This window comes from Hibiscus syriacus, unplaced genomic scaffold, assembly GCF_006381635.1.
Source record: "Hibiscus syriacus cultivar Baekdansim isolate YM2019G1 unplaced genomic scaffold, ASM638163v2 tig00110462_pilon, whole genome shotgun sequence".
Classification (NCBI taxonomy): Eukaryota; Viridiplantae; Streptophyta; class Magnoliopsida; order Malvales; family Malvaceae; genus Hibiscus; species Hibiscus syriacus.
In genome coordinates, this window is record NW_024062747.1 from 3,113,549 (window position 1) to 3,136,310 (window position 22,762).

The 22,762-nt window shown below is 36.9% G+C and overlaps 2 protein-coding genes and 2 pseudogenes across 3 annotated transcripts in view; 1 reads left to right on the forward strand and 3 right to left on the reverse strand.

Moving 5' to 3' along the window:
• Positions 1 to 4,802: 4,802 nt before the first annotated feature.
• The window catches only part of LOC120127134 (auxin-induced protein 22D-like), a 28,163-nt gene continuing 10,203 nt past the window's right edge, over positions 4,803 to 22,762 (forward strand). Inside the window, exons 1-4 of one of the 2 annotated variants that reach the window (XM_039145125.1) lie at positions 4,803 to 5,297; positions 5,384 to 5,665; positions 5,771 to 5,827; positions 15,630 to 15,649. In XM_039145125.1, coding sequence (XP_039001056.1) covers positions 5,110 to 5,297; positions 5,384 to 5,665; positions 5,771 to 5,827; positions 15,630 to 15,633 — 531 coding nt within the window. In that variant the 5' untranslated portion in view covers positions 4,803 to 5,109 and the 3' untranslated portion in view covers positions 15,634 to 15,649. Of the gene's footprint in view, positions 5,298 to 5,383; positions 5,666 to 5,770; positions 6,136 to 15,629; positions 15,650 to 22,762 lie in introns of those variants that run through there. The other variant, XM_039145124.1, reaches the window with a different exon arrangement.
• LOC120127142 (protein OSB2, chloroplastic-like) lies at positions 6,398 to 8,008 on the reverse strand (the record flags this gene model as incomplete). Its single annotated transcript, XM_039145132.1, has 5 exons — positions 6,398 to 6,667; positions 6,965 to 7,071; positions 7,183 to 7,255; positions 7,357 to 7,495; positions 7,602 to 8,008. Coding segments are annotated over 5 exons (912 nt in total), but the record flags the coding sequence as incomplete, so codon positions are not given.
• On the reverse strand, positions 9,559 to 18,427 carry LOC120127131 (annotated as a pseudogene).
• On the reverse strand, positions 18,829 to 22,333 carry LOC120126890 (annotated as a pseudogene).

A 22,762-nucleotide genomic window follows, 5' to 3' on the forward strand; every position in this document is an offset into this window, starting at 1 on the left:
AGTGCCACTACACTACTGCCCCCATCGCTCCCTACTTCGATGCCAAAATCGTTTGCCCTTTTTCCTTTCCTCTACCACCTTAAACCGTAAAATTATGCTCCTCAATGATAATATTTGTTGATTGTCGTTGCACCACTATATCGAATCTCGAAGCCTTACTCTTTTTTAATAGCACCTTGCGCCTCCCTTCGCCTTCCTACGTCACCACATGATCCTACAATCACCCTAATACCATATGCACACCCAACTATCTGCACTGCTCGTTGCTTGCGATCAAGGATATCTTACGACGGGGGTGCTTAGCTCATAAATAGCATGTTTAGATAGTTACATAAATAAGATGTTTTGTCAAAAACAAACATGAGTTTAGCTCAGCGGTTAGAGGTTACTCGGACCTAAGGTCTTAGTTTTGATTCTTGTTGACCTCTTTTCAAATTTTCAATTTTTTATCCAAAAAGGTCTTATTGGAAGGTTAAATCTATTAAACTATTTTAAATAAAAATAAAGATTAAATTGATAAGATTTTTAGATATTAAGTATTTATTAATTTTTTTAAATTATACCTTGTCACGTAACTATTTTCGTTAATCAACGATAAATTTAATTATCAGTGATTAAAATAAAAAAAATATTTAGTTATGTATGCTTTTATTAAAAAAAATAATTAAATGGCAAAAAATAAATAAATGAGGAATAAAAAAGATTTATTCTATCAACGGGTTGATTCAAGTGGTAAGCAACTTGATGTCACTTAAGTAAGTCTCGAATTCGAGTCTTTGTGTATGCCGAAAATCCCTGTTGGGAGACTCACCCACCACAGTCGGGTGTGTAACCTAGGTTGTTTTGGATTAGTCAAAACGAAATCTTAGAACTGGAAGGACAAAAAAAATTTACTCTACAAAATATTATTACAGTTAATTAATGAAATCTAAGTTCAATGCTTTTAATAACAGATCCATTCCGAATTATTATTAATAATAATATTGTGATTCTTTTCATATAAAAAAAAGTGTGATTGTTGTCTGCATTATGATAATGATATGATCGCATGTTCACATCTTAAGATGCTACGTTTAAGGAAGGTTTAAAGCATTAAACTCTTTTTTGTCACCTTAAATTTTATAATCAATTAGATAATATAAAATGAATTCAGGGTTTTGATGTAGAAGTATGAAAGAAAATGAAAAAGAATTGAAATACAATGTATCTTCGTCAAATTTAAGTATCAAATTCACTTTAAATGAAATATTATTCACTTTAAATGTTATGGATTCAAGTAATTGTGTTTGTAAAGTGTATGTATTGTTCATAAATTAAAAAAATATGAACAAATACTACATTATAATCATCTCATACTATTAAAAGAAATTGTCAAAATCACTGGTTTAGATTTCCAACAACAACAATTGTAACCGTCCTATTTAATGCAATTGGTGATTGTTGCTTGAGGACTAAGCCCTAATGTTATGTTACCCATAATTAATCAATAGATATAACATTGACAAAGTCTTAGTTTCTTTGAACTTGGAGTCATATACACGTAGTCCAAATTCAATATTGACCAAGAGAACTGACTGCTGAAATATGCGGTAATGCTTGTGGCAATGTGGCCAACCAATCCAATTTATATTCTCTTAGTTCTATTAACCCTGCAAAATCTCGAGATCAAAATAAATAGATATGCTTTTAAAAATATATATAATGCATTTATAAGACTTGAATATAAAAACTTTAGGTTGCGGGAAGTGGCCCTGCAGAGAGGTGTGAAAGAGCAAGATTGGGGCCAATATCAGCAAGGGATGACCCATTTACCGCTATTATTAGGGGTTTGCAGTTGCACTCATCACAATCAAGGGAATTAGTACCCACTTCCACGTGTGATTGATATACCAAGTCAAGGCTTTTGAATTTGAATTTATGACTTTAATTTTCCTATAATTGAATTTAATAGGTGCTAACACCTATGCTTTTTTTTTCTAACTTTACTTCACACTCAAATTCTTTTAATTGTTTGATAAATTAAAATCCCACTTGATAAGTGATAAATTAATAAGTTGGTATAGTCAATGTCGTCAACTTTTGATCAAGCAACTGTTACCAATGATTTATCACGTCACTTATTGTTTTATCTCTCTTATATTTTCTTTCTTTCTTTTCCTTTCCAATCTATTTAGTTTGTTCTGCATATTTAAGTTTTTATGTCATTTTTATTCGAGGTATAAGGATAAAAACATTTTATAATATTTGATTAATTAGTCACTTTGATCTTTATTTTCATACTATTTTAACTCTTAATGTTTTATCTTGAGAAAAAAACCACTTCTTTTTTATGAAAATCATTAATCAACAAATGAGTACAATACTCCAAAACAGAGGCTTTTTACTCTAAAACAAAATGTTGTGGGACCAAATGATCCAATATAAAAGAATAAGGATTAAAGTGATAATTTAGTTAAATCTTGGGGACATTTTTACCCTAAAATGAAATAACAAAGGGCAAAACGCTTCAAAAAAGACAAGGATCAAAATGAAATTATGTGATAGTGGTAAGTGATGAGGGCATCACAAGATTGAGTATAAGAGAATGTCTCAGATAAAAACAAGAAGGGATGGACATTAATCTTGCATCGAAAAGGAAAAGAGACTTGAAATTTAAAAATAGTGATATTACACATCTTATCATACATGTATTTTGGGAAGAGAGTAATGTCTCTATGATAAAAAAAATTGAATTAATCACTAATATTTTATCCATTGATCAACTAATCCAATTATTTTTATTAGTTAAATTTATACTTTTTTTCGTATCCAATTTTTTCTCTATATAATACTTAAATTAGAAAATTACTTATATAAATACATTCATAATAAAATTTAAAATATTGTAACAACATTGTTAATTAATTATTAATTAAATTAAGACTTTACTTATGGTTAGTTTCTTTTTAAGATGACGACAATAATAATAATAATAATAATGAAAGATAAACCTTTATAAAAAAAAATGGAGTTGAATTCTTTGGCCTAGTTTGCCTTGAGTTATTCTTTTCTTCATCTTTATAACCGACGACGGCACTAGCTTTGACACAAGTTGTCGATTGTCGGTTTCATTATTTTCTTTTATTTTATTATAGCGCAATTTTAGTTTTTTTCTTGTTTTATGGCATGTTTTTTATCCTTTGACTGTTGTTTTCGTTTTTTTCTCGTGGTTGGATTTAACATCATCTCGACTGATCAAAATGGCATTTATTTGTTATCATGTTGATATTCTCTGTATTGGACCATCTAATTGGATTTGGATGCGCGATTTACATTCTTGGATAGTTTTTTCATGTAAGTTGACTCTTATTTGCAATTTGTCAATGATCTTTCAATAGTTTGATCTACTTTTATTGTTCGTTTAATGATGTTATTGGATTTATTCGTATCTACCTTTTGTTCGAATTTATTTGGTTAGTTTTTAACATTTTCCTTGTATGGTTCTTTTGTGATCTTAGGTGACTAGTTTTCTTGTATTAATGATTATAGAAAAATGTCCTTATTATGTATTTAGTTTACGGTTATGGTTGTAAACATTTTAGGTATTTTATATTTTTAATAAAACTAGTTGTTTCTATTAAAAAATTGGGGTTGAAGTGTTTATGTATGATGATGCATGTATGTATGTAAAAAATGGTGATGTGATGTCATGGTATGGTTGATGGGCATGGGAAGCAAAGGCCAAATCCATGTATTAAAGGGAAGAATAGGTTGGGGGAGGGCTGATCTTTAAAGGTAATTGGACTTATTCTCCATGTAACAGTCCAGTTTTGTTACTTTAAGGCTTTGCTTTCCGGTCACCACGTGCCGACGTAGGCCCACATGCCTTTACCATCAGCATCAGCATGTAACACAACGCTCGTGTGCTCCCTTTAATTATTTATTATTCTCAGGGATAGGCTAAAGGGATCGATTGATGGATTATCGTCTTCTGAAAATTTTAAATTTTTAAATTTTAATATTTTATTAATAATTTATTTTAGTCCTTTGAAATATTATAAACTCATCCTTGTAGTTGTATTAGGCAACTCTTGTTTATCCTCCAAATTTCAAAAAGGCAAAGGTGGGAAATAAGGGATGAAAGCAACCCAATTTTAATAGCAGATCACTGCGAACTTTTTACATCGAATTACATAAAATTTGAATTATAAATTCGATATATGATAACGGTTCAATTGTTCCAAATTTCAAATGTGACATCTCACCTTGTCCATTGCCCTTTATTTCGGCTCAGATTGGTGAGTTGTATTTTGATGGGGCTGGCTGTAGGTTTGTGGATATGCTTTAAATCAACCGTGTCTCGGCTTACATTGGCACCGCCGAATAAAAGCTGCCCAACAAAGCTGTTTTGGGATGGTTTGAATGTTTGGGCTGGCTGGCAATGCCCCAAGACTGTAAGGACAAGTGAAATTTTGCAAGCCGAGTCTAACAAAGATGTACTATATTGCCATATGTCATGTGTCCCATTGAAATAAAACGAAGGGCCCCACGTGTAAATCAGCCATTAGCAACTGATTGATATCCGCGTGGGACCCTCTTTTCTTCACATGAGATGTTCTCGTGATCCAGCGCTCCTGAATTCACTCTCAAAACTACCCCCATCTCAGCCGTCCATTTTGGCCCACAGTCTTCAATACCATTGGCTGTGCTTGTCTTTCCTTTGTCCCCTTCACTTTGGGCACCCTAACTCAACGCTGCCCCCACATGTGACAGGCAGCCATATCTGTTGCTGTCTAGTACACATCCCACGCGCTTCCCCTCCATGTAACCCGTTGATTGGCCCTGAAGGAAGCGCGTACGACACCGCGTGCGTGGGGTTATCGTTCCCATCTATGAGAACGCATGCAGAAGCTTAGATCATTTGATATCGTGGCCTTGAAACAAATCCAGCCCTATAAAACAAACACCTCTTTCTCATCATCAACCAACGGTTTCGGACTTTCGGCAACAAAGTGAAAAAGAAAAAGAAACCAAAGAAACACTTCACAAATCAAAACCAATATCCTAAGTGTTTCTAGCTTGGAACAAGCTCAAGCAGTTGTATCATACATCTTGGTTCGTAGGTTAACAATGGAAGTGAATTATGATAATGGTCTCAATCTCAAGGCAACGGAGCTCAGATTGGGGTTGCCGGGAAGTGATGAGCCGGAGAGACAAACGACGCCTAGGTCTAACAAGAGAACTTTATCGGAGATCAGTAGTTCCGGCGTGACAGACGATGGAAACGATTATCAGCAAGACAGTGCTCCTCCTGCAAAGTAAGTTTGTGAAAACTTGTGTTTTTATAAACGTTTAGTGGAATCAAAGTTTAGATTATAATGGTTGAGTGTGTATATGAACGCAGGGAACAAGTTGTAGGATGGCCACCGATCAGATCATACAGGAAAAATTGTATACATGCCACAGGGAGGTATGTAAAAGTGAGCGTTGATGGAGCTGCTTATCTCAGAAAGATTGATCTCAAGGTTTACAGAAGCTACCCTGACCTCCTAAAGGCTTTGGAGAACATGTTCAAGCTCACCATTGGAGCCTACTCAGAGAGAGAAGGGTACAATGGATCTGGATATGCTCCGACTTATGAAGACAAAGATGGTGACTGGATGCTTGTCGGAGATGTTCCCTGGGAGTAAGTTATTTCTCCAAACCTATTTCTCTTCTATAATTATATGTATGTATGTATTTTCCCTGTTCCTTTACAATAAACTCACTAATATTTTCTTTTGCTTTACAGAATGTTCATCTCATCCTGCAAGAGGCTGAGAATCATGAAAGGATCAGAAGCCAGGGGGTTGGGCTGTGTATGAGCATCCCACGAAGAACAGGGAGAATTTTTCGGCTTCAATCATTGAAATTCCACGAGGAAGATCGATTTGCTGGAAGAAAGTTTCAGAGGTTAACAAGACAGCCTCCGTTGTTTACAGTATCTGTACTTCTTTATAAATAACATTCAGCACAAAATCAAAAGGCAGGAAAGAATGTAGAAATACTTGAGACTCAATTGTACATAGGAAAACTATTGATTGCTTTACATTTTTTCCCAGAATAAGCATATGTAAGAATAGGATTAAATCAAAGGCAATAACTATTAAGGTCTAATTGTCTTGCTTGTTACAACTCCAAAGAAGGCATGAGGGGTGAAAGACAACAATATCAAATGTTGAATCATCAACAATTTCGTAGTAATTACAGCGGAACTCTACCAACATTCATAGTTAATGATCCTATCAAAAAAAACATTCATAGTTAATGATAGTTCCGAAACTCAAAAAGGAACAAATTCAAACAAAGCTGATACGAGTTACGACTAAAGCTTGTAGGAGATGCACAGTTTTACAGAACAGACTTTAGTAGTATACATCTTCAGGCTATTGAGACTTACAAAAACTTCCACATTGCAGAATAATCAACCTATAGCACCATCATTACACACTAGTATAAACCATTAGAAAGGCAAAACATCGTCACCAGCCATCGAAGAAAACTTCCTTTCATCCTCATCTTGAAGAGAGCTCATTCTGGAATCTAGTATCTCCAGCTGTGATTTCACCCAGTGGGGAGTATTCCTACCTTCAATCCACAGAGCTTCTCCAGTGTCCTTGTGCTTAAAATCTGGATATTTAGGGTTCCTCTGCACATAGAGGACATAACATCAAGTTAAAACACTTGACATAAAGGGCCTCACATAAAGTTTTCAATAGTAAATCATTTATAGGTTCAGTTGTGCCACAACCATAAAAGTTGCATCCCGACCATCTAATTCAAAAGCAAACTCTAATATGATCTTCTTGAATTGGAAATGCACCGACTAAAGCTACTCTTTCAATTGCCTTCAATTTTAAAGGTCGAAGATGCAAATACAACAGCATACAACCACATCAAATAAAAGCAAAGCACTTCCAATTTCAAAATGAGACTGAACAGCTACCTTGTTCTGCCTATTATCCCACCATTCAGTAGGATTGGCAAAAAAAGCTTGCCATAGTTCCATAGGAGAGCCGGTATTATTTGCACCATTGTTGCCAAATTTCCTATCTGCCATAATAAAATCCTAGTTAAAACCAAAAATGTAAAGCAAAAGCACACTGCTATTTATCCAAAATTTGTTTCGGTCGCTCAGAAACTATGACTTACTACTTGACATACCACCAAAGACACGATCATATGAGGCCGGGGAGGATGAGTTCCTTTCGATGAAATTTATTTGTTGGACAACTATCTATAATGTAATACCAAATACAAGAAAAGCTATAAGAATATAGTTCAATTCATCAGTGAACTAAGAAGAAAAAACATAGGGTTCATAGTGATATTAAGGACCTTGTAATAAGTCTGCTGTTTGCCATCGTCACTTTCAACCGTATCTGAAACCAGACGACCACATACATATAGTTGTTGCCCTTTCTCCACATGCTGATACGCAGTATTAGCCAGCTCATCCCAGAATGTCAAATTAATCCTAAGCATTAATTTTGGTAAAAAAAATGCAAACGACAAAATATGGGTAACAAAAGGTACAAATTTGGGCTAAATTTTCATATTCCCTAGAAAGTACAGAAACTTACCATGTAGTATCGGAGGGGGATTTTCTGACGGCAAGTCGAGTCCAGGCAAGGATTTTGCCGGAAGGCAAGTGCTTGATTTCAACGGGGGCGCCGACATTGCCGATTAGGTGCACCGTATTGCAGAGTTCCTTGCTCCACGGGATTTCTGAGGGCTTTGGATACGATACTTGAAGGTTGTAGTTTTGGTCTCTGTAATCGATGGAGCATTTAAGTGTTCGGAAGGAAAAACGCTTTTGTTTGGCAAGGAAAAAAGACGAGTTCCGAGGAGTTGGAGATGGAGATGGGAAGAAAGATAGGGTTTTGGTGTTTGGTTTAGGGTTTGTGGGACGACGGTGAACAACATGTTTCTGCTTGATATTAGGGTTTGCCCAAACGCCATCGTGGCTCTTTCTCCTTTTGGCGCCAAGTTATGATCTTTCCCGACCTATATTATCTGAATTCCCACTTCTCAGAAAGATTAAGTATTGCGTCGAGATATTTCAAGCCGGCCTAATCCAAATCCCAAACTGAACATACTTTCCACAAGGCCCAATAAGCGGGGTGAGTCAATGTGGCATAGCAAACCACGCTCCACGTACAACATCAAAGCGCTCATTTTGTTTCATCTTCTCCGTCTCCTCAAATCTCTCATTTTTTTTCCTACTCATTATTGAGATTAACGAAGGTTCGTCATTTTTTTCCTACTCATTTTTTCTCCTCAAATCTTCTTCGTCTCCATCTTGAAAATGCTTGCTCGAATTACATCCCAGCGTCTTCTCGAGGTTCGTCAAGCTTTCCTTCAGTCTGTCAGGCGTATTGATCTTTCTACACGGCGTTGAACTATGTAAATTCTAATCCTCCTTGCAATAAATATAATTTTTTAATCGTATCTTCAAATTCCATGGATTTTCCCATAAAAGTAATTCTAGTGAAAAAAAGGGTTGATTGAATGAAGGTGACTTAAGTTATAGTAAATTAATCTTACGCGTTCAGCAATGCTGTGTGAGTGAATCCGGGGCCCGTCCTCTTCTAGCGCGAACTCTCGGACGCATGGCCGCCGGATATGGTGCGGCAGCAATAGTTCCTGGCATTGGCTGGTCATGGAAAATCCGGAAACTTATTTAAGTCACACCACTGATTGATAAAAAAAATTAAACAATACGATAGGTCGATAGCCCTAACGTCATTACCATATTCTGTCTACTCTCAGAAGCAACGGAAAAGAAAAGATAAAACAACCAAATATCTGATCACAAATGGAAAATCAATTACGTAAAATTTGTAGAATAAGCTGACAGTGTATATATAACCAACTAAAACACGAAAGTAAGAGTTTTTCAGTAGAAAATTGATAAATTACAGTTGTTTTCTTACATTCTTTACGGAAGAAGCTCTGCTAGCAACGACCCCGTCACGGAGGCGGTTGCCAATACAAAAAATCCGCCTTTGCCTTAGCTACTCCAAGTCCCAACAGAAATCCTGTCTTTGAAAGACACCGCCTCCACCACCACGAAACCGATTGCATCGAGATATCCGGTGCCATCAGCTGAGTTGAGCTGCAGACACATCGTCGTTTCAGCTTCCACGCCAGTTCCAGCCAATCTACCGTCGTGCCCCGCTACACCCATGACACGATGACAGTATGCGCAAAGTTCGGCAGTACGAGGATTTGCTCGAGGAAACCATCAGCAGGAACCCCGTTGGGGTTACTAGACGTGAGAAGGTAGAAGAAAGTGAGTTCAAATGAGTCGAATTGGCGAGTTAGTGCTGCCAAAGGGCTACCATCTGCCTAAATTGATGATATTTATAGTATTATTAAAATGATATTTATAGTTTAAAATTCATAGTGCCTATGGAATTAACTCTTACACGCTATCTGCAAACAGGAAAGAATATTCAAACGCACTAATAATAATTTTCATATATAAACAGTTTTTCTATAAAAGCCCATCTATCTGCGTATAATTCGTACTTAATATATTGAATTGAAATTTCACCCCATAGACTGACGATTGTTCCGTGCAAAACAAGAGGGGGAACTGAAGCTATTAAATAATTGACATTTGAAACAACAAATCAAATGATTATATTAAGATAATACAAATGATTTCGTGTTAAAAATGGTACAGTATAAAGATACTATAGAGTTTGGCTGCCTTTCTGCCTCATCTTCTCATTCTTTCCCGGCCTTAGACTTGACTAATCTCAGATCATCAGCAGGAGGAACAAAAGATCGATCGGTGGCCCTTTCATACGATAACTAAAAATATCGAAAAAGCTCGCCCCAGGTGATTGTTCAAAAGCATGCCAAACCAAATGGCACAGTCAATTCTTCATTAATCCGATCTTGGTCTATTTGAACCACTTTTCTGATGGCTGTTGTACAAAGGTAAAAGCCACGGCGACCCCTGTTTCCTTCTTCCCCAGTAACACCGGCAATACAGTATCCCTACTGCTATCAAACAAGCAATGGGAATGGCCCATCTGCCAAAACAAACACAATCATATAAGATATGAACACAGAACGGTCGAGTGGCATACAAGAACAAGCTTGTATTGAGAAGCGAGTGAAGGCATTTATGTTAAATATTATTACCTGTCCAAATCAAGGATATAGTTTCCCAAGAGGCTACGATAAAGTGCCACACAGGGTTGTAGTAAAGAGACTCCGCTGACCAGAACATCCTCGTATACGTTTCTAAGAAGATAAACAGTACCCAAGCTGCCATCTCGACCAATATGAATTTTATGATAAACCGACCAACCACCACCATGACAAGGGCGAAGGCCACCAACCAATTGAAGAGCCTTTGATTATATTCCTTGATAAACAGAGAGTGCGCCTTCCCCATCATCTGCAATATACATTGGAGAAACACATTATGTAGCAAAGACGAAGAATACAAATTGTTGCAATTTCAACTACAAAGTACCATAATGTATCTTTTCCATTTAATACGCAAGTTTTGAATGGGATTCCCCACTTTTTATCCACAGTTCCTTCGAAAGGATTGGGATTTGGTTGAATTGAGATTATTTTGGTTTCAGCTCCATCATTGAAGACCGAAAGAAAGTTATTGAACAGGGACAAAGAACTTCAGTAATACAAGCATTAAATTGATTCAGACTTATTTGAAATGATGCCGTCCAAGGCTTTTAATCACTAAATTTGAATGAACCTTCTTCATCTTTCCAGCTAAATATTGCGCAACAGAAGGAAACAATATTTCATAAGAAAAAAGAAACTGAGAAAAGAACTGCAAAAGTTCCTGATTACCTTCATCATCCTTTGCTCGTAATTTACTTTTGAAGGTCCAACACACTCCTGGTCAAAGCTATTGTTACATTGCTGGAAACCTGCATTAAATTTTGCCATAGAAGGAAGTCTAAGAACTTGAAGCTGGTCCATTGTGTCCTCGCATCGGGTATATAGTTCCTCACAGAGCCTTGTGGACTGATATTCATTCGCCATAAGGACATTCTTATATGCCTAAAAGAAATATCCCGCATTCAGGACATGAGAATTACAAAAGCTTGTATAGATCAGACTACATACAAAACGTTAGAATATCCAGATGGACGTGTCTATCAGATACATAAGACACCCCTAGCATGATAATAGCTGAAATTTCTAAAGGCAATGTAATGTCTTCTAGTAAAACTTCTCATATGATTGTCCATTTAAGTTGCCACTAATTTTCTTCTACAAAATCCCGTGTCCCATCTGTAAACAAGAATTTGAACTGCTGACAAAAAGAACCAAGAACTTGAATGCCCCACGTAAAAAACTTTAAATGTATGACTTTAGGATTACCATTGATAAAAAGAAAAGGGTAATGCACCTCAAAGAATTAGTCAATACCTCCTTCATTTCTCATCCAGTTGCTCAGCAGATTTCTTCGCATAGTGATGGCCAAAATGTTTGTTCTTCAAAAGCATTCATTGCTTCCTTCGGGATCTTTCATGGGTATCTTGTAAGGATTCCTCTGGCATAGGTAAACCAAATTTTTCCCATCCTTTCATTGTATAGCTTCAAACATCGCTCGAGAATACCTTTATTGAAAACCTCTACACCAAACCATCTCCTTGCTGGCTTCCGTAACAGCGACATATTCTGCTTCAGTTGTGGAGAGAACTATCTTCTGTAGTTGAGAAACCCAACTCACTGTGGTTCCTCCTAGAGTATAGACATACCCTGTAGTGCTCCTTCTGATGTCGACATTTCCGGCTAAGTCAACATCTACATAGCCTGTTAGTGTCGTATCTCCACCTTTGAAACAAAGTGCTTTGTTTGTGGTACCTCGCAGATATCTGAGGATCCATTTGACTGCTTCCCAGTGTACTTTGTCTAGATTATTCATGTACCTGCTAACAGCTCCCACTGCTTGAGCAATATCTGGTCTGGTACAAACCATGGCATACATCAGACTTCCAATTGCTGAGGCATACGGCACCTTCACCATGTGCACGTTCTCCTCTTTGGTGAGTGTTCTTTGGAGAGTCTGAAATGAACACCTAAAGGTGTACTTACTGGTTTAGCATCTTGCATGTTGAACCTGGAGAGTACTTTATTGATGTACTCAGCCTGTGATAACATCAAAGTCTCCGACTTTGTGTCTCTCTTTATCCTCATCCCAAGAATCTGCTTTGCAGCGCCCAGATCCTTCATAACAAACTGCTTCGACAATTTTTGCTTCAAATGTATAATCTCTTGCATGTCTGAGCCTGCAACGAACATGTCATCAACGTACAATAATAAAATAATAAAGCTATTGCCGAACCTCTTGATGTAACAACAATGATCTGTTTGGCATCTGATAAAACCACTGCTACTCATGAAGCTATCGAACTTCTTGTACCACTGTCTAGGAGCTTGTTTAAACCATACAAGCTCTCTTCAACTGCATACCAGGTTTTTCTTGTCTGCCTCTATGAAGCCTTCTGGCTGCCTCATATAGATTTCTTCCTCCAAATCACCATGAAGGAAAGTTGTCTTTACATCTAACTGCTCAAGATGTAAATTCTCTGCAGCTACAATTTTCAACACCAGTCTGATTGTAAACAGTTTCACGACTGGAGAGAAAATTTCATTGCAGTCAATACATTCTTTTTGCTGAAAACCTTTGACTACCAATCTTGCTTTGTAGCGTTTGCTCCCATCGTGCTCTTCTTTGATCTTGTAAATCCACTTGTTATGGAGCGCTCTTGCCTGGTGGAATTCAGCTAATTCCCACGTCTGATTGACATAAGCGAGTCCATCTCATCTTTCATGGAAGACTCCCACTTGACTGAATCATCCACCTGCACGTTCATCATAGCACTCTGGTTCACCATTGTCAGTCAGCAACAAGTAGTGCAAAGAAGGCGAATACCGTTGGGTTGGTTTTAGGAATTCTGGAGGAGCGTCTCAGTTCTGGTGTGCCTGGTTCTTCCTCTTGAACTGCTTCAGGACTGATCTGAACATCATTTCCAGAAATCTCCTCAAACTCAACAAATTCCTTTGTTTTAGCTTCGGTATTACTTGATTCTGCGGTTGACATGTCTTTGTACATCACATTTTCATTGAAAATGACGTCTGCTTCTGATAATCTTTCGATTTTCGTAGTCCCAAAACCAGTAACCGAACTCATCATCGCCATAACCAACAAAGGCACATTTGTTGGACTTAGCATCAAGTTTGCTTCTTTCAGCAGAGTTTATGTGTACATAAGAAATACAACCAAACACTCTTAAGTGTGAAAGGTTTATTTCTTTCTTGCTCCAAGCTTCCTCTGGTATTCCACCATCCAAAGGAACTGAGGGCCTACGGTTGATCAGGTAAGCTGCAGTGTTGATAGCTTCAGCCCATAGAAATTTGGGCAATCCGGCATGTATCCTCATGCTTCTGGCACGTTCATTCAGAGTTCTGTTCATGCGCTTTGCTACGCCATTCTGCTGCGGTGTTATGGGAACTGTTTTCTCCATCTTAATCTCATTGTTTGCGTAGAAATCTCTGAATCTACTGTCTCTGTACTCTCCTCCATTGTCAGACCTCAACCGCTTGACTTTCAAACCAGTCTCATTTTCCACCATGGCCTTCCATTTTCTGAAGGTATCAAAGACTTCTGATTTCTTCTTCAGAAAATAAACTCACACCTTCCTTGTTGAATCATCGATGAAGGTGACATAATATAGTGAGCCTGCAAGAGATGGAACTGGGAATGGTCCCCATACATCAGTATGAATCAATTCTAACCTTTCTGCCTTGGGTGTCTTGTCAATCTTTGCAAAACTGACTTTCTTTTGTTTGCCAAAGATGCAATCCTCGCATAGTCCGACATCTACATTCTTTAGATCCGGTAGTTTCTCTTTTGACAAAAGTGTCTTCATCCCTTTCTCGCTCATATGGCCAAGCCTTTGGTGCCATAGGTTTGATTTTCCATCAGCATCTGCTACTGCAATGATATTCTCTAAATTTGAGGTTACATAGAGAGTATCAGTCTTCTTAACACGAGCAATGACGAGTGCTCCTTTGGTAATTTTCCATTCACAGCCTGAAAAGGTTGTACTATATCCTTCTCCATCAAGCTGTCCAACAGAAATCAGATTTCTTTTGAAGCCAGGAATATGTCTCACTCCTGTCAGCATCCAGATGGTCTGGTTTGGCAGCTTTAGTCTGATATCTCCTTTTCCGACGATCTTCAAGGTTTCATCATCAGCAAGATGAACCTTCCCAAAATCACCACTAATATAGTTCTCCATGATTTCTTGGCATGGGGTGGAGTGGAAAGATGCCCCTGAATCCAAGATCCATGATTCAATCGGACTGTTGACGCTTAGAATCATGGCATCACTTGTCTCCTCTGTCACGTTTGCAGATTCCTGTACACCGGTATCTTTCTTCAGTGCTCAGCAATCTCTTTTAAAGTGACCTTTCTTGACACAATTATAACAGGTAAAATCTTTCTTTCCCGTTCTAGATTTTGATCTGCCACGATTTGAATATCTTTCTGAAGTTCTTCTTCTAGACACCGTGTGCAAGGCTGAGGAGGTTGATGTTTCACTCGATTCTCTCCGTCGAATTTCTTCACTCGATACAGATCCCGAACATCGTCGAATTTCAATTTGCTGTTTCCCGACGAGCTGCTAACTGCTGTAACAGTAGCATTCCAACTGTCTGGCAGAGATGATAAGAGAATTAAAGCTCGAACTTCATCATCGAACTCAATTTCCACTGAACTCAACTGGGTTGTGATTGTGTTGAGTTCATTTTAGGTGTTGTGCCACCGATGCCCCTTCCGTCATCCGCAAATTGAATAATCACCTCATCAAATGAACTTTGTTTGAGGCCGATGGCTTCTCATACATACTGGAGAGAGCCGCCATAAGACCTGCCGTGGTCTTTTCCTTTGCTATATTGAAAGCAACATTGCGGGATAACGTCAGTCGGATAACTCCGAGGGCTTGTCTGTCGAGAAGAGCCCAATCTTCATCCTTCATGTCCTCTGGTTGCCTTTCTGAGAGGGGTTGATATAGATTTTTCTGGTACAGAAAATCTTCGATCTGCATCTTCCAAGAGTCAAAGTCCGCACCATCGAATTTTTTAATTTTCACCTTCCCTTCGTCTGCAGCCATCGCTCCCACTCGAATCTGGCTTCTTTGAATCGTTTTTGACAATTTCTGCGAACCGCCGTGTATTTGAACACCTCCGTCGACAAATTCGTATCGCCGGCAAAATTTTACCATTCACGAAATTCATTATTCACGTGAATAGTAACCTCGCAGAAAAATTGGCAAAATTCACAACTAAAAGATCATGATACCAGTTGTTAGGAAATAAACCGAGTACAAGTAATTTCTCTATAACCAGATTAGTGAGAATGTGAAATAAAAGCGGAAAAATAATACCCGAAATTGATAACGGAGTTCAGCCAATTTTGCTTACGTCTCCGGACTGCTGCAGATCTTTTACTAAGAGAGAAATTTTACAGGTGTTTACAAAACACTCACTATTCACAAGAAAGCTCTCTAGTATTGGAAGAAAGAAATGATTTTTGGATGATTTTGAAGCTAAATGAGTAAGGGTATTTATAGTAGAAACTTAGGGACTAATCTTTGAAAATACCCTAAAGTGCAATGACTAAAGTGAATTTACCCATTCCTATTTTCAACAAACATCTACCAAAATTTTACCAAACTTTAAAAAACATTTTTCAAAGAAACATTTACCAAACTTTGAAAAAACATTTTCCAAAATTGGTTGCCAAACTTTGAAACTTTTAACAAGTGGCATACAAGAACAAGCTTGTATTGAGAAGCGAGTGAAGGCATTTATGTTAAATATTATTACCTGTCCAAATCAAGGATGGGGCTATAGACTATAGTTTCCCAAGAGGCTACGATAAAGTGCCACACAGGGTTGTAGTAAAGAGACTCCGCTGACCAGAACATCCTCGTATACGTTTCTAAGAAGATAAACAGTACCCAAGCTGCCATCTCGACCAATATGAATTTTATGATAAACCGACCGACCACCACCATGACAAGGGCGAAGACCACCAACCAATTGAAGAGCCTTTTGATTATATTCCTTGATAAACAGAGAGTGCGCCTTCCCCATCATCTGCAATATACATTGGAGAAACACATTATGTAGCAAAGACGAAGAATACAAATTGTTGCAATTTCAACTACAAAGTACCATAATGTATCTTTTCCATTTAATACGCAAGTTTTGAATGGGATTCCCCACTTTTTATCCACAGTTCCTTCGAAAGGATGGGATTTGGTTGAATTGAGATTATTTTGGTTTCAGCTCCATCATTGAAGACCGAAAGAAAGTTATTGAACAGGGACAAAGAACTTCAGTAATACAAGCATTAAATTGATTCAGACTCATTTGAAATGATGCCGTCCAAGGCTTTTAATCACTAAATTTGAATGAACCTTCTTCATCTTTCCAGCTAAATATTGCGCAACAGAAGGAAACTATATTTCATAAGAAAAAAGAAACTGAGAAAAGAACTGCAAAAGTTCCTGATTACCTTCATCATCCTTTGCTCGTAATTTACTTTTGAAGGTCCAACACACTCCTGGTCAAAGCTATTGTTACATTGCTGGAAACCTGCATTAAATTTTGCCATAGAAGGAAGTCTAGGAACTTGAAGCTGGTCCATTGTGTCCTCGCATCGGGTATATAGTTCCTCACAGAGCCTTGTGGACTGATATTCATTCGCCATAAGGACATTCTTATATGCCTAAAAGAAATATCCCGCATTCAGGACATGAGAATTACAAAAGCTTGTATAGATCAGACTACATACAAAACGTTAGAATATCCAGATGGACGTGTCTATCAGATACATAAGAACACCCCTAGCATGATAAATAGCTGAAATTTCATAAAAGGCAAATGTAATGTCTTCTAGTAAAACTTCTCATATGATTGTCCATTTAAGTTTGCCACTAATTTTCTTTCTTACAAAATCCCCGTGTCCCATCTGTAAACAAGAATTTGAACTGCTGACAAAAAGAACCAAGAACTTGAATGCCCCACGTAAAAAAACTTTAAATGTATGACTTTATGGATTACCATTGATAAAAAAGAAAAGGGTAATGCACCTCAAAGAATTAGTCAATACCTCCTTCATTTCTTCATCCAGTTGCTCAGCAGATTTCTTCGCATAGTGATGGCCAAAATGTTGTTCATCAAAAGCATTCATTGCTTCCTCTCGGGATCTTTCATGGGCATCTTGTAAGGATTCCTCTGGCATAGGTAAACCAAATTTTCCCATCCTTTCATTGTATAGCTTCAAACATCGCTCGAGAATACCTTTATTGAAAACCTCTACAAGAGAGCCCGTTGATGGGATCTCCCCTTTATTCAAAGCATCGAGTATCTATAAGATAAAATATAAAAATGCATATTAATAAAGCTAAGTTCAACATCAATTAATCACCATCCTAAGAATGCCAACCTGCTCGAGGAATGCAACAAATTCTTTTCCATTTAAATGCTTGCCCTGCACAATCTTTGGGCGTATAATACTAGCTACAAGCTCTTTCAATTGATCTCTTTTCTTAACATACACGGGATCAAGGTCATCATCCTTCAGGTAGCAAAGCTTTGTTCGCATGAGATGAGGCTGTAAGTTCAAATTTCAAGCAATTAGATGTTAAATGTTCATATTTAACAATAATTTTATCCATTTGCCAACAAATAACATAGATGTAAAGCAAAAGGCGTATTACATCGTCCTAAATGTCACTATTAGCACACACAAATGTCTTGGCCGTAACATTCACCACCAAATTAAACAAAATATAAATATCGACCAAAACTATGATTTCTAAAAAGTCTATGCTACACGATGTCAAAAGTCTTATACTCAATGTATGTTAAAAAACATGTACATCAAACATCCATTTATTTTTCTGTTCAGAACGACCACAACAATGGCAACGGGGAAAATAGGGAAGGAGCCAAGGTAATATTTGACCAATAAAAAACATATTTGAAACTCATACTTGTGGTAAGCTAAAAGCTGTGCTGTTATCCCCCATTACAGCTAAGGAGTCCCGAATCTGGTTAACCTGATGAAGTTCAGGAATTGTGAAATTTCTGATCCAAGAATAAGAATAATCAAGTTATAGCCTACAAAAGTATGGTCATGGAAGGAATACCTGATCGATATTTTTGTCACCTGAAGATACGACAGAGACACACCATCATAAGATTATCTCAATAATAAAGCAAGATTAACATAAACAAGCATCTGTCCAACAATGAAGCACGCCTGAGTAAACTAACCATCGGTGTTAGGGACGTGTTTAAGTGCCTCATCCACCATTTCTTTCACTGATTTTCCTTCTGTATAAAAACAGAAAAATGTCAGTGAATTGCCCCTATATTGTGCCTAGTGGTACACACTTTACCCCCAAAAAGAAAGCATTGAGTTCAGATTTGCTATCATTAACAATAAAAAAATTCAATCTAAATGGCAAATATATATATATATATATAGATGCGTCAAGAAAGGAATGGAAAAAAAAGGAAAGTTTAACCAGACATACATACAAGCCATAAAATCAATAGGAATCTGATTTAGAATAGAAGCTAGAAAGGGATAACTCGGATGCAGGTATAATGTTACAGGCAGAGGCAATGCAATATAAGTTAGCATGCCCGAAGTCAGTCATTTAAAGTAACAGGACCTTATTACACTTCATAAATCTATGCTGGAAGGCAATTATGAACTTACGCAGAAAATCACGCTGGATAAGCCACAAAGTGTTGCAGGTTCAAAGCAATGTCTTGCCCCTACAAGAATACAGTTTCTCATGAATTGCCACAGAAAAACAGTATAAGCATAAATATGAAAAATATTTAGAGAATCCTATGTTACCTTCACTCTGTTCCCGATGAAAATTGGGTGAAGCAAACCACAAGAGAGGTTAGTGTCAGGCATTAAAAGTAAAATACACCAAGCTTGCTCATTCCATGTAATCAATTGCTATTACTTTCAATTCAGCACATGGAAGAAGCGCAAACCTTCCATAAAATTCTTCAGCAAGTTCAACAGCAAATGACAGTCGAGATATGTCAGCTTCACGAATCTAATGACACAACGGCACAAAGAAGAGTATCAATAAAAAATCAACCAATCAAAGGCAGATGGGAATTCTATGCTTCAACACTTTTGACTCTCACAACCTGATGCATAGACTGCAATGGTAAATAAAGACCTTTAATGCTAAAATACCCAGCATCACTTTTATAAACGTATAGTAAGAGAAGTAGTTAGAAAACTAGGATAGCACAATAATTTTAGACAAGAAGAGGAGGCATCTGTGCAGAATTTCTTATATTGCAAAACATTTTTCAATTTAAAATAACATCTCATGAAGATAAACCAATTTCTTTTTAACCCCAAGAATCTCAGACCTAATTAACATTTAATATCTAGCAAAACCAAAGTTCATATTGCAGTGTCCTAAAGCAAATTTTAGTCAAAGAATAATTTAATACATAATGATGTTGTCCAAATTTTATATCTCCAGAAACATTCAGACTCATGGACTTTAACTTGAACTATTGGTGCTAATAGCCTTTTCAACTTCCAAATATGGCAAATTTCCAGATAAGAGAATCTAAAAACTAGTTATAAAAAATTAACTAACCGTCTCAGGCAGGTTATAAATTAGCACAGAGCTCATAACAGTTGCCAATGCAAAAATCCTGCATCAACAGAAATCAGAAATGCAGTATAACTAAATACATACCATAACAAGAAAGTTGAAGTACGCATGCAGGAATTACCTATCGTCATATACATTTGACTTTCCAATACTTTCAAAACCCTCAGTGTCAAGGTAGAAAACAGAAGTTCGTACTCCATCGATATCCATTTCTATCGGGGTTCCCCAAATCCCTGATACAGAAAAGTGTAAACATCAACTGTGTAACCATTATGAAAAATTGTAATATCATTGCAGTCTCTTACCCTTGGTTTTTGTGTCACGCATGTGTCCAACACCAAATCCTGAGGGGTGAACAGGAAAAAGCATAAACAACAAGTCATCAAATAAATCTCAATTAAAAATGTAAGAGTGTTGAAAGTCACTACAAAGTAGAATATAGCAGTGAGAATGCACCTTCATCACAAGACAGTGAAAGAAGTTGATTTAGCAGAAAAGATTTGCCAGAGCGGTAGGGACCAATGACCTGGATGTACAAATCCAAAAAGATTGAGTAAGCGTTGGAGAACAAGACCAATGGAATTATTCTAGAAACGTAAATTAGGTAGAATTTCAAGTTTGATGTGAAACCAATTACTATCAACCAGTTTTCACCCAGAATAACTTGTTTGAAATCACTGAATAGATCAGTAAATATTGTATGATCTGAATCCTATATTTAACAAACACTTCCAGTATGAGAACTATAAATGATCAAAATTAATGATTTAGTGTATCAAATTTCCCCAATTTACCTCCCATCAAGACTTCAACACTCATAGTCGGGATGAATTTCTCAACACTCGTACTAGCATTCCCATAAGATCAGCAAGCTTTTTTTTTATTCTTTTCTTATTTGTTTGGGTTGGAAAAGGGGGATGTACTGACTTTAGCACTTCACATTTTCAGTCTAAAACTATTTGGAGTCTTTCTTATTTCTTTGTAGTGACACTTGCTTTAGCAGATCATATTTGAGCCTAATGGATATTTTTAGTCAGTTGACAATAATAAACTACAAATCCATACTAGATATCAGGGAATGGCATCTAAAACTTACAGCAACTGCTGAGATTGGGGTAGTTATTCTTCTGATGGCTTCCAAGCCTTCCCTTGAAAGTCGAAGCTTTGTATGACCAGGATCAGGCTCCACGATAGGAAACCTATCTTTATAAATTTAAGTAAAAGAAAAAGAAAAAAAAAAGAGACCGGTGTCAGATAAATTTCTTGTGCGTAAGCATCTAATGACTATAATTCTCAATTCTGCAGAATGGATAAGAAACTCTCCCCCATATTAAAGCAACACCGCTGAGCTGGAAACCAAGCATCTAATGACTATAATTTTCAGTTCTTGTGCATAAGCATAATGCTTATTGAAAGGGCTGGAAACCTAGCATCTTGACTATAATTTTCAATTTGCACTCTGCAGAATGGATAAGAAACTCTCCCCTATATTAAAGCAACAATGCACATTATTTAATATCTCTTAGTTGCACAATCATATGGATTTCATCAATATAGCTTCACTTATTTAGTTGCACTACTACAACACAAACTCTATCAATGAATGTCGCTTTACCCTTCAAAAGTAATTTGCCTCTTCATAGATAGTCCTAATAAGTTTTGGTTCATGTAAGCCTACACTAATCATAAATAGGAACCTGCCAGCAATAAGTGAAAGACTCTAAGAAGAACAAATTTAGGATTAGTTCAATAAAAAAATGGATCTCTAAAAAGCAACACCTCTGAGCAAGAACCCTTAACTGTAACAAGAATTCCTGAATCTCAATACTAAAAAAGTCACTTCATCAGAAGATTGATACCATGATCCATCTGACTAAGCAATTGCATATTAAATTTTAATCAAGCTGTAATCTTTTCTTTTAATATCTCTTATAGTATCAACCCTTACATCCATCACTCTCAAAAAGCCTTGCATAAACAGAGACGCCTACAAACTTGATTCAAAATTGCCTCTCGGAACATTATTTCTCGTTATATTTGACACAGATATTATATCAGTAATATCATTGGGAGCTAGCATTCAAGCCTAACTGTATTACACCAAATCAGGACCACATCCAGGAAAAAAAATTGGCGGCAGTAGCTACCAAGAAATCAGCAATGTGCCAGCGAGATCTTTTAAGAAATGCAAAAGAAAATGTCTCATTTCAAAAGCTAATAATAAACAAATCATATCCTAATAAACTCTTTAACTAATCCTTACAACAAGATCAATTCAATACAGCATCAAAATTTAAAATTATAAACAAATATACAGAAACAAAGGGAACTTACGGTTGGTGAAAATTGTCAATTGTGGAAGACCCGGGCGCCAAAAAGAGGAGAAGATCGAAAAAACAAAGATCCAATAAGAAACCTCCATTGTTAGCAAAGATAGCTATTTTCCCAATGCGGATATAAGAAACTGTACGAATAAGGCAAACATGAAATGAAAGAAGAAAAGGGTGGGATTTGACAGAAATAAAAAGGCAGCGGCAAGAATGGGATCCAACGAGACCCAACAAATGGATGTACGTTAAGAATCGTGAACCCGCAAGAAAGGAAATTTCTGCTGCATCTACAGACAAGTTCCGAAACCAAGGAAAGAAAAAGAAGGAACAGTGAAATAATCTTGGAGCCCATAGCAGCGGATCCGTGCCTTCTTCGGATTAGAATTTTTCTTCTTATTTTCTATGTTGGGAAGTCGAAGGAGTGGTAATAGGGTTAAAAATTGAAAGAACGACGGTGGAATTTTAATTAACGGTGATGATAAACTTCAACTTGAGAACACTCTGGCGGTCAAATGTACAAGTGGCTAGTTGTTATTGGTGGTTGATAAGAGTACTTCACCGAGGTTAACCGACAGTAATTAAAATGTAATAAACCGTAATTAATTAAAATATAAAATTTTTAAAATTAATAACTAAAAAATGAAAAGGATTTTCATAGTTTACCCTTATTTCTTT